Genomic DNA, 16996 nt, shown 5'->3' on the forward strand with positions numbered 1-16996 from the left:
GATCTATGTCAGAAATAAGTGTACGAATGCAAACAAATGCAAACATACATTACAGCAAGAGAGATATATTATTTGTTTCTATCAGGTTAAGTTAAAATTCAGCAGCCAATCCATTTGGATATATATGCTTTTGTTATCAACATGTTAAAAAGGTGAGCAGTTGACTGATAGCTGCCGTATATAACCATATATAACATGTACGTCACTATATACAAAAAGCCAACCGTAAACGCATATACGGTTACCGGTGCAACATAGATTGTCTGTTCAGATTAGATTAATATAAGAATTTACGTAGTTTGCCATGGAAAACTGGTTCGTAGAGAGATGATAGTATTAAAATTAGGCATAGGTCATATGGCGTTGACCAATGCTAGTAGAAAATCTGTTCCAAGTTTAGAATATAGTATACATTGTACATTAACATCTTCTCTGTTATCTGTAGAACACACAGTACACACTCTATCAGCTAATGATTCTGCCTCATATAATGTCTCGTTTCTATCTTAAGTGGTAGAATATCACACCTAATTTGTGTAACATTCCACACAATTTATTGGGTGATACTTTTCAGTACTAAAATTTGTTTTCATATTTTTTTTTCACAAACGTAACTTGTGAAGCTGTTATAAGTACACATCAATGTTTTCAAATTCACCACTGTCATACCGCAGAATTCACCACTGTCATACCGCAGAATTCACCACTGTCATACCGCAGAATTTACCACTGTCATACCGCAGAATTCACCACTGTCATACCGCAGAATTTACAGATTCAAATAATGACGTAGAGCCTCGTTCTCACTACAAGAATATATATATTCTGAGAGTTGTCTTATTAGTTTCCCACTGCTGTGGATACAACTGGCCCAATGAAAACAATTGTGTAATTATGTTTACAAGACACTGGTTTGTACATTAAACATTTAATAAGATATAACCAAAACTCGTGTCAGATGTCCTTTAAGAGTCATATTGCACTTTGTCATGTCCCTTTAAAAGAAAACAAGTTTATCTGCATAATGTGTCATATACGATAAAACAAGGTTTCTCTGAAGGCTAATTCATATGGAAGAAAGGATACGTTTTTCAGCATGATAAAGAATGTATAACAAATTTGAGTACTTTATGTGGACAGAATGGTGTCTTAGCAATATAACAAATCCATGGTTACATCACGAGCGCGCAACCCGAGTTTGATCCTAACCATTGGCAGTGGCTGTAAGAGGGTAATTTGGTAGTCCATTCGGACACGTGAGTTTCCTCCGATTCTCCGGCTTCCTCCCACATCAATTATCCCTTTGGCGCAAATATCCGAGCCGACGAGAAAAATAGAATTTGTTTTGTTTGTTAATCGTCGTAAAGATATAGATGAAGTTTGATTTCTCACAAGTTTATTTACTCAAATTTAACTGTAATGATCAAGACTACGGTATACAAAATACATATCTGGACATTATCTTATGTTTGTGGTAAAATCTGTTGCTTTTTAAACTGAATATAAACGTCACTGAACTGCTTCATGGTGTCAAAACGTCTTACACAATTATTCACAATTATTCTAAAGCATAACTTTGTGTTCCCTCTAGAATAAAGTATAGGAAATTAATAAATCGGTAGAAATATTCATATGACAAGTTTCGTTTGAATGCTACGGAGAAAATGGAAATACGTTACAAAGCGGGATGTCAGTTAAGCATCCTCTGGCTTAAATCAATAAGATATCCACATCGTAACGACCTAATCAATTTTTAAAAGCTTTGTTATGAAATTACACATCTGAAACAAGGCTTAATGTCGAGATTTAACGATGTTGTTGAGAAAATATTGATCCCAGTCAATAGTGTACACGATTTTCCAAAATCGTTTGGATGAAAGTTGTTAATTTGATACTGTTTTTACAAAAAGTGGTTGTACAGAAAAAAATATCCGGAGATGTGAATTAACAGATAAAAAACTTAACGCTTTATTTCTCTCTATATTCAACGTTTTGCATATTCTGCATTGATAGAACGTCGTGGAAACAAGCGTTTTATTGCCATGAATGAAATCCCATTGTCGTACATATAAAGGTATTTATTTTCTATCACATTGTCAGCCTTGCTTACTTATGATAAATTTCTAACGGTCTTCTACATATTCCATTGACGTTGGTAAAAGCCTCGTAACTTGTGCAATTTTTGTTCCCATCTATATGCTCACGTAAATCATGGATTATTTTAATTACTTGACATAAAGTAAGGGTCCCATTGGAAGTAACTTATTATCTTAGTTTTAATGGGTTATCGCTGCACAATGCTCTTACCATATATTAATACCATTCCAATACTTATTGTAAATGTAAGTTATACCACATGTCTGTAGCTTGCGATATATGAACATGTTTCACTATAATCGATTATATTGTTAGAGTAATAATTGTTTAGTTATAATGTGTTATCAAGTGTTGGTTTTATTCTGTTATAATGAATCAAATTAAATGAAATACACATCACAAAGCGTCTGTGAATCTCGTGCAATTTTGTTGCCGTGATTCTGTAGTTGAAATTGGTTGTGGACCAAGGTGGACCATATGTATTGTAATATTAGATTTAAGAAAAAATACTATATTAAAACCTTATGCGGATTGGTTTGGAATCGTATTGCTGTCATATGGTACGGAAGGAAGATGGTACGGTGGCTTTGACACGATGGTGCAATGCTACAACAGCGATGACACGGCGCTAGGTACATCTGTGTATTAACGCATGTGCGAACAACTAAATGGACATGTGTTTATGAGAGGAAAAGAGATTTGATGTAAACATTTAGTTTGTTTTCAAAGTTGTGCATTCACAAATTACTACGCCCATCTGGAAATGACATAGAATGTAGTCCAAGAATAATCAAAAGTAAGAAAGGTTGTAAACATACGATAAAACTTGTAAAATAAGAGTAAAAAAAGCTACAAGTTACGATACTTTTACCAACGTCAATGGAATATGTAGAAGACCGAACATATAGAAATTTATCATCAGTAAGCAATATAAGAAAATTCAGCAGGACAATGTAATAGAAAATAAATACCGTTATATGTACGACAATGAGGTCTCATTCATGGCTATAAAACTCTTGTCTCTTATTTTACAAGTGTTATCGTATGTTTACAACCTTTCTTACTTTTGATTCCATGGTTACATCAAATCTCTACCACGTGAATGGCATCCATACGCATACGACGAAGTAGTTCCAAATTGAGGACCAGAAAACAGCGATTTTAAACAATCTACAGTTAACTAATGCACCAAAAGCATCTCATAATATGATTAAATATTTACTTCAAATCATAAATGATACATATTAGAAACTTTTAAAAGATTTCTGTAAAATGCTGTTGACAGAGGTGTAGTGCTCGTAGCGCACGGAATTCTGGGTAGAAAATGACAGAAATACAGAAAAAATCCATTATTTAAAGTTATATACATATACATGTATGTGATTTTATATGTATTACCTATATATACATGTAGTAGTTTGTGTCTCGACAGTAAAATTAAGTATAGTCATTATTGTAGGTCGAATTTCAATTTTAGAGGTACCTATATAAGAATATCAACATTCTCAGATAAACTTTAAAATCACAACTGTACTTTATGTCAAAAACACCGTAAATATAATTACACGATAAGCATATCTGCTGAAATGGTTTGCCTTTCATCAGAATATATTCCCTTTAAAGAGTAAATTTAGTAGGCTATAAAATCTATGATAGCCATGCTTCTGTCTGTTCACTATTGCATATCTACACAGTAAATACACATACAATAGTGGACAATGGCGATGGTAGCATCGTGTCATCACCATCACACCTTGTGTCATCGTGTCATTGCGGCGATGGTATGATGGAGCATATGACAGCAATAGGATTCCATAGTTTTGATCGGTGGCGGATGCAGTTCCATCTTTTGATCGGTGGCAGGTGCGGCCCCAGTTTTGAAACTTTTATAGCTCATTTTCCACGTGTTTTTTGTGATTATTTAATCGGTATCGTATCTGAATTCCCTATCCATTGGGTTGCACACTCTAGGAGTAACATGTTTAGTATATTGCATGATATTGTTTTTAAAAAACTAATTCATTGATGTTTTCTCTGTAAATTAATGGTAAATATTATGTTATGTGTATTTGCGAAGGTTTTTGGAAAATTTACAGTGTCTGTATTAACCGTTTCTCTATTATTGCAATTTTGAGTCTGATTGTTTAGATATTGCTAAAAACACACAGTCCTGAAAAATTGATAATCTATGAAATTAAAAGACTAAGCGACTAATGGAGTAAAATGCCTTACTATAACTCTACAAAATCTGTAATACAATCGATAGTATTTAATGATTAGGTCTAAATGTTGATCATATTCATGCAAAGGATACTTACATTAGGCAGACTGGAAAACATGGGACCAAGATACGCGATGACAATGAACACAAGCACTGAGGAAACGAGACCAACTACCTGCAAATTAGAAAAAATCAGCATTTAACGATACCGACTACCTGCAAATTAGAACAAAAACTCCACATTTAACGAGACCAGCTACCTGCAAATTAGAAAAAATCCGCATTTAACGAGACCAACTACCTGCAAATTAGAAAAAAATCCGCATTTAACGAGACCAACTACCTGCAAATTAGAAAAAAATCCGCATTTAACGATACCAACTACCTGCAAATTAGAACAAAAACTCCACATTTAACGAGACTAACTACCTCCAAATTAGAACAAAACTCAACATTTAACGAGACCAACTACCTGCAAATTAGAACAAAAAACTTCACATTTTACTTCACAAGTTTCTCATGGTACTAGGAACGTCAGAATGATTGATCGTTGATCATAGGATTTCAATGACTGAACCAAAAGTCATATGCAAAAATGATGATCACAAACGGTTCAACAGCGAAATAAAAAAACACACCATATTATCTAACGATAACTTGGACATGTATATTCACTATTGATGCAGAGAACAATATAACGAAAAAGCCAAGACAAAAGTTCAACTTATGAAATCGAGATTAGACACGAGGCTACCGAAACTATGGAAATTCTAACAAAATATGCAAGAGGAAGTCTGAGTAAAAGGAATACCAATCTAACAGTCTAACCAAAATCAGATCTTTGATCGGCTCCGAAAATATATCGCGATATGTCATATAAATGGAATACCAACATGGAAATTGGTACAGATGATCGGAGACTTAACCAATAAAGACATTATTTGTCGAAATGCGCATCTGGTGCATCAAAATTGGTACCGTATAAGTTTTACATTATAAACATTTCATTTAGTTTTCTGGTGTTTTTTTTTTTTTTTTTACGCCCCATCGAAATTTGTTGACTCATTTTGAGACCTCACCAATCGTAGGTGAAGGGTCACAAATTTAAACCCATGCATGGTTACTGTATATGTCATGTACCGTAGCAGTGAGGGTTCTTTATCGTACCATGTCTTTTGTGACACAAGAACTCGGTTGTTCAAGTTTCTTTCGAAGGAAACTCTGGCTCTAAATTCTGAGCGTTTGACGAAGGAGCAATCACGGTCTAGTTTTGTGTCTCAGGTTTGACGGGGTCAAGAGTTAGATTCGAATCCACGACCTCACCGTTACGAAGTCAACGCTGTAATGAGCGAATCACCGTGATCGGTTTCTCAAAAGGTAAATTCAGTTCGAACACTCCCAAATGAAAAGAAGAGACCGTAGCTACAGTGGAAGCAAACCTATACTATTTGCAGTGTCGGGGAAAACAGGTAGGAGTTACCAAATCAGAGAGTCTATAAACTCCATCCATTTGATAATCCACAAAAAGGTACGCACTGCCATTACCATTAAAGAAAAAAATACCGTAAAGATATTCACTCCCATCCAACTCCATGAAATGCACTGCTACTTATAAAACAAATGAAGTTACAATCGTGATTTACAGTTACACTTAACAAAAGCTTGAAGATTAGAAGCTCCCATGACACTAAACGGCTTCAGTAGAACTGGTTCCACTGGGCACTTGAAACTTACAAATATTGCACTGTCCTTGACTACGAAGAACAGTGAATCAAAGGAAAAATAGCAATGAAGGATAAAACTTCAACAATCGTAAAGTGAAGGGCAGATGAACGAAAAAAACCCAACAACAACACTTGATCCAGATCCTGGAGATATATGTCCCTTTTAGAAACCTACCTGAATATATATGATCGAGAATCATCACCCAGGGCCACCACTTCATGCCCAATACGACAATTGAAATGAATCACCTCTATTTGACCGTGCATGCTATTGTAATATTAAGACATTTATCTTAGCTCAGAGGACACTAAGAATTGAAAAATTGCCCACAGTAACAAGTTTGCAGTATATGTACGTGAATATCATGGACATACATTTGGTAAATTTCCACATTTCAGAACTTTGGCGGAAGCAGTTCTACAATACGGGGACTTGGAAAGTTAACTTCCCGTGTCCATGCGTATATTGACAAAGACTACATGATAAAGCAGTCATGTGAAGTTTCCGCAAATGTTTGCCTTGTGTCGATTAAAAGCTATATTTTGTGAAGGTGGAAATAGTTAAATTAAGACCTAATACGTAAATGTATGTAAATAAAAATATAAATCAAACTTACATGGAATCGAGCAACAAGAAATGAACAAAGTGTTATCTATATTTTTTGGCACGCTGTTTTTTGGCTATTTCGGATTTCAAACATTTTGGTTGAGCATCACTGAAGAGACATTATTTGTCGAAATGCGCATCTGGTGCATCAAAATTGGTAACGTATAAGTTTTACACTATAGACTATTGGATGCTAATATTAATAACACTATCTGATAGTGCCTTCTTATTCAACATTTAAAAAATGCAACAAAGATCGAGGAACATTCTGATACATAATGCTAGATTGTTTTTCAAATGGATATGTTGTAGATTTATTAATTTTATGGCATTGCAACCTGTGTTTTCCCTCCGGAATTATCTTGTACCAGACTTCTGGAGAGGGAGGCAGAGCAACAGAAGGAGGAAAACAAGGCTCCGATCACGTTACACATTCCATTTGCCACCAGTTCCTGGAAAAGACATTATAAACTAACGCAGTCAACATTTGTAGGGATTAGAATACAGGTTAGTCTGTCGAAATACAATAAAGTCAACCGTCAGAACAAGGTTTTATCTGCTAAAAAATTCCTGTTTATAGTCTACTGAGAATTATCAGCATTTCCAAGTAACATACAAAGTGATTATGTATTAAAAACACACTGGTCTAAACAGCATTTAAAAATTGACGAAATACGCAGTTTGTGGGAATTGATTTTCTTCTTCAAAATAATGTTGGTCTTGCAATAAATACGGTTTTAAAGTCAAGATAAGTCGCACAGCAGCTTCTAGAATAATATCTCTCTTGTGAATAATTTACACTGTATTCCACTGAATTGATTTCTATCAAAACAAATGTCACAACAAAAATGGTCGAAGGGAAAGCCCTACTGTTTTTCAACTAGAATGTTAAAAAAGAAACACAAATGATACTGATTCATACATTTCAATGAAATTTATCAAAATTTGGCTACAAAACAGTCATTCGTTTATTATTCAAACTGATGAGGAAGAAGTTTAAGTAAGTGTTGTTACTTGATTTGCGTTGACTTCCTCTTTGTCCTTCTCTGCTAATATTTTCGCCATGGCGTATGACGTAGCAAAAGCGACGAAACTTACAGCAATGGCGTCACCAATTACGTCACCTATGAAACTCAAATGAGACACTGTTGGTGCTGGTACTCTATCAAAATGAAAAATAAGGCTGGGAATCAGAAGACCGGATACTGAATTTACCATGAGTAGATTGAAGTAGGAAATGGATTATGAAGTGAAAAACTCTTTTCATGGTTGGTGGCTGAATGTTTTGTCGTGAACTTACCCGACAGGAATATACCCCACGACCTCTACATCGAATTTCTCATTTATCCTCGTGTAATGGGAAATCACAGTACCAGCAATAACCTAGAAACAGGAGCATCAGAATAAAAAAAAAAAAAAGAACCAATAAGCACTGCAGAAAACACAGATATAAGGCTCATGGCGGGTGTGACCGGTCGACAGGGGATGCTTACTCCTCCTAGACACCTGATCCCACCTCTGGTGTGTCCAGGGGTCCGTGTTTGTCCAACTCTTAATTTTGTATTGCTTATAGGATTTATGGGATTGTTCACTGTTAGTTATCTTCGCCTTTCATATGCTGTGTAGATTTACTCCTAACAAAAGAATTATGTACAACTTAGCATTTTAACAAATACCATCAACTAAGTTTCCTCATGTTAAGACGAAAATGGTTAGGCACCATACTTGAAAAGTGTCTTGTAATGTTTTTCAACGCTGTTAATATAGGATATGTATATATAACGTTTATTATTATTATTTTTTTTTTATTATTTACTGTTGCAGCTTAGGAGTGCACAACCTAGATTCGGAAAGTTTTTCTTCAACGGACAGTTGTCAAGCTCATAACTCCTATAAAGAATACAACGGGCACTGGACATACAGAGGTGGGATCAGGTGTCTAGGAGGAGTAAGCATCGCCTGTCGACAGGTCACACCCGCTGTGAGCCCCGTATCTCGATCGTGTAAACGGAGAAATCTGTAGTCAAAATCAATGTGTAAAGAACGACTTAACAATCTGTGTGAAACACGTTAGACAGCATTTGGCCCAATGATAGGCTGTATTGGTAAATTAGATCGTTAATACGACCATAGCATTTGCGAAATTCTGACTTTAAACGAGACTGTTGAAATCTTTGTAACATTAATTTATTTGTCAGTGGCCGGTCTCAATTTAAGAAATATTCATACGCAGGACATGATCTAGAGTGTCGAATCAGTTGAAAGACAAAACACCATATGCAGGTGATGACTTTCCACAAATAACTATTAGAATTGCAACAGGTAAGTTTTAGTGAATACTTATCACAAAGTATTAGGACTGGGATAGTTAAGTTGTATTGAATACTTACTATGATTTACTATCAGAATTGCGATAGGCACTTACCACAAATAGTTCTACTGGAATTGGGACAGGTAATCTCTTCATGCACGTTGGGTTATTGTTAATCCCCTCCTTGATGAGAATGAGAACAAAAATAGTGGTCACCGATCCCACCGCTGCTACTGGATTTACTTGATTCAGGACGGTGAAAAAATCACGGTAAAACTGGAGAAAATGATAAAAAAAAACCACTCAATAAGTGTCAAGATATATTTATTTATCTCATTCTCATATATTAAAATTGATTTATTGATTGATTGATTGGGGTTTAAAGCCGTATTGGCAATATTTCAGACATTTTACGGCGGTTAACTATATGAAATTTGTTCGGTATTGATGAGTTTTCGAGTTTCCCTGACGGCTCCTAGTGATCCTACTCTTTTTCGAAAAGCAAAGAACAGTAAGTCGCCATTTGCAGCAAAATGTAAAAAGCATAGAATCGTTCTTGTTTAAGAGAAAGAATGTCTGTCGAACCACCTGCATATGCTTCTTGAATGCCTAAGGTCTGTTTTGTAATCCACGTTAGAAATGGTCTGGTGTTTTTCTACTATCATTCCACAGTAGAGATGATTATAACACAGTTTTAAGACTGGGAAATTAACATCTGTCACACACACAGGAGAGATTGACAGTTAATGCAATTTGGTGAACAGCTTAGGTGACTGATGTTCGGAATGTAGGTGAACAGCTTAGGTGACTGATGTTCGGAATGTAGGTGAACAGCTTAGGTGACTGATGTTCAGGATGTAGGTAAACAGCTTAGGTGACTGATGTTCAGGATTTAGGTGAACAGCTTAGGTGACTGATGTTCAGGATGTAAGTGAACAGCTTAGGTGACAGATGTTCAGGATGTAGGTGAACAGCTTAGGTGACTGATGTTTGGGATGGTAAACAGCTAATGCAATCATAGCTTTCGAAGGTGTAGAAGTTTTTATGTTGCCGATTTCTTTGAACAGTTAAAAAAAACTGCAATGTTTTCGAAGAGCTTGTAAAGACAGCTGATAACTTATGATTCTGGTAGGTCATTTTGACTTGGGTTCTCATGGTAAGTTATTCTGGGGATGGAATACCGAGTAACATTTTATGTAAAATGAAAACTATTTTACTAACATAGATCATCTTGAACGCTCCATGGTAGGAGTACACCTGCACTCCAAACAGATACTTCACTTGGCTCGTGAAGACATGTATGGCGGCTCCGGTGGTGAATCCGCTAATTAACGGATCGGACATGAAAGATGCCAGTCCGCCAAAACGAAAACTTCCCAAGAAGAGCTGTAAAATTATTGAAGTCATTTGGATTAATTATTCATACCTTCACACGTAAGGATTTGAAAAAAATTGGAAATGAGATATCGGAAATTAAATTGTCCCATATCTTGGCAGAGTGTTGTGAAACATGATTATTGCAATATTAGTCTGAGGAATAGGGTATGATAAAGGTGGCGATTGTTATGATAATGATCAATGGCAGAAAAAGTGTCAGTTTTATATCAAATATTTTTCACCATTCATAAAAATTTATTTTTATGTCCCTTGCTAGTATCTGTCTGCAATCTGATTTTATTTTCTATGATCAGAATTATTTGAAAATTACTGGAAGAACATATGCCCACGTACTATTTGTTAGTCAGTTATACTACACACTTTATAGCTGAGATATAATTTTTTTTATATATAAAAAGACATGAAAAGATGAAGATAACGAACAGAGATCAATCTCATAACTCCCACAAAGAATGCACTATTAAGGGTACAGCATTTACATAGATTTTCAAATGATTAAGATAACATCCACTTTCTTTAGAGTATTTGTTACCTGGATAAATCCCGCCATGAACGACACGGACATAGCAAGTCCGACACGGACCCTGAGTTCATCATCCGTTAGATCCGCAGCCGTGGGGTGATGACGCGTAGTAGTGTCCATAGGTGGCGTTGTAGTATTGAGCGTCAGAATGCTGTAGGGCGTGTCTAGAGTAGTGTTTAGGAAAGGTACGATTGTCGACGGTGCAGTAGTTGTTTGCGTCGGGTTCGGAGGTCGTAGATAAAGGTCTGACTTATCCTGTACCACAGCGCCCACCATTAAACTCGTCACGGCGTAAGTGCCTGTAGGAAAGGTAAGTGATCATGAAGAAAACAAATCATCGATCCACTGAAATATACTTGTTCATCCACTTCATTATTATATATGATATACGATACCCAACATATACAGAGTACACATGTAAGGACTCTAAAATATGGTGGAAGGTTAAAAAATCACCACTGAACAATGTATCTAACAAGAATTATAATGAATGGTAAATTGTATAAATATGTATTGATATTAACGGTCAGTCAGATAATAAAATGCTGTATTTCACCGCGACTGTAATGTTTCACATTACGACTTTTTCTTGTTGTTTACCCAGGGATATTTTCTTTGATGACCCAAAGAAGAAGTAGAGGATGACTGGGAAGAAGCTGGTGTAGAGTCCGTACACGGGGGGTAGGTTGGTCAGCAGTCCGTAGGCCATTCCTACACGGGAGATACATCATAGAAAGTTATACGGTAAACATGTAGAAACTTATACAGTGAACATATAGAGTCCGTACACGGGGGGTAGGTTGGTCAGCAGTCCGTAGGCCATTCCTACACGGAAGATACATCAAAGAAAGTTATACAGTAAAAATTAAAAAAGCTATGCAATAAAAATAATGAAATTTTATAGTGAAATTATATGAAATTTTATATCAAAATCATATGACGCTGTATTGTAAAATTAAGTTTTACAGTAAAATTACATGAAGTTTTGCTGTAAAATTTTGTGAATTTTGATAGTGAAATTACATGGAGTTATATTGTAAAATTATAAGAAGTTACATTTATATAGTAAAATCAAATGAAATTGTAAATTAGGATTACATGTATATGACGTTACATAGTTGAACTATATGACATTGACGTCGCGCACGGTACTGGTGTTACTTTCATACGGCATAAGAAAATGCTTCCGCTATGTTTACACAGATGTATATTTTGTGGATTGTTAAAGTTTTATACATCAATGGCAAGGAAAATGTATAAATAATGACAATAGCTTTTATAAAATATAATTTATACGCATTTCACGAGCAATTACGGAGTTATATACACGCAGATGTCGCCATGAATTACTCAGAGATATAGGAAAAATTGCAGTAAAATTATATGAAGTTACACTGTACATACAGTAAAATTATATGAAGTTTTATATTGAAGTCATATGAAATTATAGAGTGAAACTATGTGAAGTTACACAGTAAAATACAGGAAGTTATGCAGTAAATTCTTAATTCGATAAACAGTTAATTCCTATCAGAGTATAATTATAGGAAGCTATGTGATAAAATCGTACGTATAACTAACTCCTACACAGAAGAAAATTACACAAGGGGTATGAATTCATCCAGTTTAAAACAAGATTTTCTTAATTGGCGATATAAGAATCTTTTTTTTAATGTAATGGTGTATGATTATTATACGTGGTTTTGTGTGGATTCTATGCATGGCTGAGCATCGAAACAGATAAAAATACCACTCTGAAGATTTTAACCCTAGACATCGCAAGTCATTAAAAATATATATATTTAAAATGCACTATCTAATTAGCTTGTTATATAAATAATTAAAAATGTCAGTATGATATAAATGCCCCTCTGATATTTGAAAGTCAAGGATATGAAAATAAAATTAAACAAAAATAAAATACTGTAACGTGTAGCGGTCCCCAGCCAAGTGCTGATCATGCCTAGCCGTTGCTTAACTTGCGTGATCAAGAGAGAGAGAGAGAGAGAGAGAGAGAGAGAGAGAGAGAGAGAGAGACTATCGCATCATTAGAAAAGCTAGCTCTCTATATAGCAAGGCAGTATAAGTTCCCTCTTATACTGTCCACTGTATTGGTGACTGTTTTTGTTAATCATTTGTGAAGAGAATAGAATTATATTAGTTCTTAAGGATGTATACCACATCGTCATAATGGCTGATCTTTTCTTTGAAACATGAGCGTAAGGATGATAACTCTGGTGAAAGTATGCCAATATACAATGATTGATTGATAGTATCTTCTTTAACGCCCCTCTCGAGAATTTTTCACTCATATGGAGACGTTACCAAGACTGGTGAAGGGATTCAAATTTAGGCCTATGATCGGAGCTTACGGCCATTGAGCAGTGAGGGTTCTTTAGCGTGCCACACCTACTGTGACACGGGGCATCCGTTTTTAAGGTGATCTCCAAGGACCCGTGACATTCACACCTGATGTCGAGCGTTTGGCGATGGAACTGTCACTACCTGTTTTAATGCCTTAGGTCTCTCGCGGCCGGGATTCGAACTCCAACCTTCCGCATGCGGGGCGAACGCTCTACCTCTAGACCAAAGATCGTCAATATACAAGAAAGTGGAACTTGATCTCTAAGTTATTATGAAAGTACACACTAAATCACTTCTAAACATATATAATCAAAATCTGCATTAACCCCCTCCCCCCTAAAAAAGAAAACATTAGAAAAAAGTCAAGAAAACGGCGAATAACTAAATCTTTTTAAAGTATAAAAGTGGACATGGAACTTGAACTTAATAGAATGAGAAACAGCACCTGATCTGTACTGTAAGCCATTAATATGAAGAAGCATAAAATAATCTGCTCGTTATCTACAAGCACAGTACAAAAAAAGTCCGGAATATTAGAATTTAGTTAATAAGTACAAATCTAAAGTCCAAGAGCAATAACTTTGGTTAATCGACGTGAAACTCCAGTTTGATCTATAAGTCATCAATGTAAAGAGACAAAACATCCGACAGCTTGATCTATGGGTCATCAACGTCAGAGACAAAACACCCGGCAAACCAATTATGACGGGATGACAGAACGACGGACGGAGAGGGAAAACACTATATACCCTGACCATTTCATGGAGGGAACATAAAATTCAAAGTTCCATGCAAGCTGTGTGTATTGGTTTTAGAATTCTGTGATACGGTGAACACTAGGGATTTAGACGACAAAACAAAACGCCATCAAAATATCGACAGCGTTCTTCGTTATGCTATGTACTGATATAGGTTATTTTAATCCATTAAAGAATATCAAGTTGATTAAAGCTGACATAAAGTTGACAATTTACTAATGTTCATTCTCTATTAGTGTTAAATGGATTGCTACTAATATGGAAAAAAAAAATCACAAAGATTAAAAGGCCAGTTTATGTACAGAAAATAGCAAATTACACGTAGATTGTTTCTCTAAAGTTCACTTGTGTATGATAGAATCAAACTTGGAATGTGAAAAGTATGCATCTTACAATCAAATCTTCGGAGGAAAACATGTAAATTCAGAGCTCCGAGCCACCGTCCTCCATTGAAAGTGTGTGTGTGTGTGTGTGTGTGTGTGTGTGTGGGTGTGTGTGTGTGTGGGGGGGGGGGGGTAAAGAAACTGTATCTGGTGGATTCCATTGAATGCGACGAAAAATATTGTAATGGGATATTCTGCCTTTATGCTCTATTCTCATGTGAAATCACTGAAAAGTTGTATGTATTTTTTCTTAAGACACACAAAGTAACCTGTCCTTCATGAATCATATATGTTTTTTAGAATGCACATCGTTTCTTTCATTAAATTTATAAAGTTTTAACTACAATTGCTTCTTCGTATCTGTACATGCGCAATCTTATTTTATTAGTTTGTTTAGCTGTGTCTCGTTATATTCATGTGTAGAGTGAATAAACTAAATTAAATTGGTCCTTCAAATTTTATGATACTTACGATCAGTACAAGTAAGTCTTTCATATACTGAGTATACTTTTACATCAACAAAGTACACGTATGTACAGTACCTTATATCAAGGTGCCCGAAATACTTTTATTTAGTATTTGAAATAATTCATTGTACAGTTAGAGAAAGGGGAAAATATGGGGACGCCTAGTATTTTTCGTTTACTTTGTGTAGATTATTATTGATGTTGGTGGTGACACACCGCGATCACTAATGAGGTGAAACGACTCGACCACAAAATGACCGATTTTTCGCTTTTCAGGAGAATGACTGAGTAGGTCTATACTGTGGTTGCCGATTTTACTCTCAGATGAACTTAATGTCTAACGAAATTTATACAATGAGATTTGAAACAAAAATTGTTTAGTACATGTACACAATTTTAAGAAGAAAATCAAGGCTATCCAGAACAGACGGTGTTCATTAAAATTTTTGCATATTCATGATTTTCTTAACATTATTCATTATCTAAGGGCAGGTAATTCTATATGCAAGAGAAGTATCTCTTTTATGAATGAAACATAAGCATTTGCAGTGGCGGATTTAAGGGGGGGGGGGGGGGCGCAGCCGGCGCCCCCCTTAAATTTGAAAATTTAAGGTAAATCGTGGTATCTTGTGTAGAAAAATGTATTAAACGATAAATAAAGAAGCAATAATTTCTTCCACTCCCAGAGAAATAAATGACAAAATCGTTTGATTTCATGAATTTCTTTATTGGGAGAATTTATTTCCCCCCCCCCCCCCAAAACCCTTAAAATTAGCGTCATTTTACTAATTTCACCATATTAAAAATGATAGAAAATAGTGCAAATGACTTAAATAGGAGACATGTTTCAAGCCCTATAAAAACTGTAAAATCCACGAGCTTCCGGGGGCTTCGTCCCCTGGGCCCCCAGCCTCATAAAGTGGCGCCTCCCGTAACCGCAATTCCTGGATCCGTCCCTGATTTGTATGAATTAGTTTGTGTGTATATGTGGGTACGTTGTATATTCAGAAGTATTCTCATGGATTCGCCAAGAATTTGCAATTCGTGGGACCAGCATCTTATTAATTACAAATAATTACTCAACCTGAAAGCATGCCGACCATATGTCTAAACAATATCGGTATTGATTAGATTTTGAATAGATAATTCACGTTTCTTAAAGTTCTTACCTTGAGGAATATGGATAATTCCGACAGTTAGTCCTGCTACAAAATCTGCCAGTAGATATTTTCGTATGCTGTATTTTTTCATAATTCCCCAAAATGGAAAAAGTTCCGTAAAAAACGCGCGGGAAAGTTGGCTTGTACACGAGCATTTTGGGATGTTTTCCCGAATCTTTTTCAACACACCAGAAAATTTGAACGTAGTTTTAATGTTTTTTCTTACTTTCTCCTGAGATTTCTTAAGAACCTGAGTACGGAATTTTCCTCTTGGCCGGTTTAGCTCCATTAACGTTTTCCTTACTTCCGGATCCATTATTAAACGTTGTGATAGTTAAATAATTTACGTATAAATTTGACGCATCATGCTTTCTTCGACCGAGAAAAAAACCTTTATCGAAACTTTTGTTTTCTGACTTTTTGGTAGACTGAAAACTCTCGTTTTGCGCTTCATTAATTGTCAAAACCCCACAGGCGTCAGGAAAAATTAGCCATATCTGTCAAGATCGAATGACATGTTGTTTTGTGAAGATTAAGTGTTAAAAAGTACCACTAGAAGTCGTTGTAGGTACTGCTAAACATTTATCATGATAAAAATCTGAGGCTAATTGTCCATTCTCGCCGGTAGCCCAATTTTCACATGACTAACAGGACATTACCAACCTTAACATTTTCCATCTCTTAATCTGTTAATTTTGATTAATAAAGCTTGTCTTGCATGATGCGTTAAAATTTAGTAGATCTACATTCAAACAAAGATAAAAAATGGATACAAATAGATGACAAATAAACAAAAGAATATGAATGAAATACATATATTGATTGTAATAAATTAATTAATTAAAATTCTGTAGCTTTGAAAAAATCTTATTCACATATCTTGTTTTTCCGAGTGTTGCACCAATTTTGACAGTTTTTAAGAAATTCGTAATACATTACATGTTGCAGGTTTCTTGTATAATGATAATGTTACTTATTCCATT

The 16996-nt window shown here is 35.4% G+C and overlaps 1 protein-coding gene across 1 annotated transcript in view; it reads right to left on the minus strand.

Moving 5' to 3' along the window:
• Positions 1-16553, minus strand: part of LOC125655043 (prestin-like) — a 28994-nt gene extending 12441 nt beyond the window's left edge. The window contains exons 1-9 of the mRNA XM_048885190.2: positions 16023-16553; positions 11482-11592; positions 10891-11180; positions 10182-10346; positions 9075-9236; positions 7950-8032; positions 7664-7811; positions 6988-7101; positions 4416-4493 (exon numbers count right to left, since the gene is read on the minus strand). Coding sequence (XP_048741147.2) covers positions 4416-4493; positions 6988-7101; positions 7664-7811; positions 7950-8032; positions 9075-9236; positions 10182-10346; positions 10891-11180; positions 11482-11592; positions 16023-16329 — 1458 coding nt within the window. The 5' untranslated portion in view covers positions 16330-16553. The remainder of the gene's footprint in view (positions 1-4415; positions 4494-6987; positions 7102-7663; positions 7812-7949; positions 8033-9074; positions 9237-10181; positions 10347-10890; positions 11181-11481; positions 11593-16022) is intronic.
• Between the last annotated feature and the right edge of the window lie 443 nt (positions 16554-16996).

This window comes from Ostrea edulis, chromosome 7 (genome assembly GCF_947568905.1).
Source record: "Ostrea edulis chromosome 7, xbOstEdul1.1, whole genome shotgun sequence".
In the NCBI taxonomy this organism is placed as follows: Eukaryota; Metazoa; Mollusca; class Bivalvia; order Ostreida; family Ostreidae; genus Ostrea; species Ostrea edulis.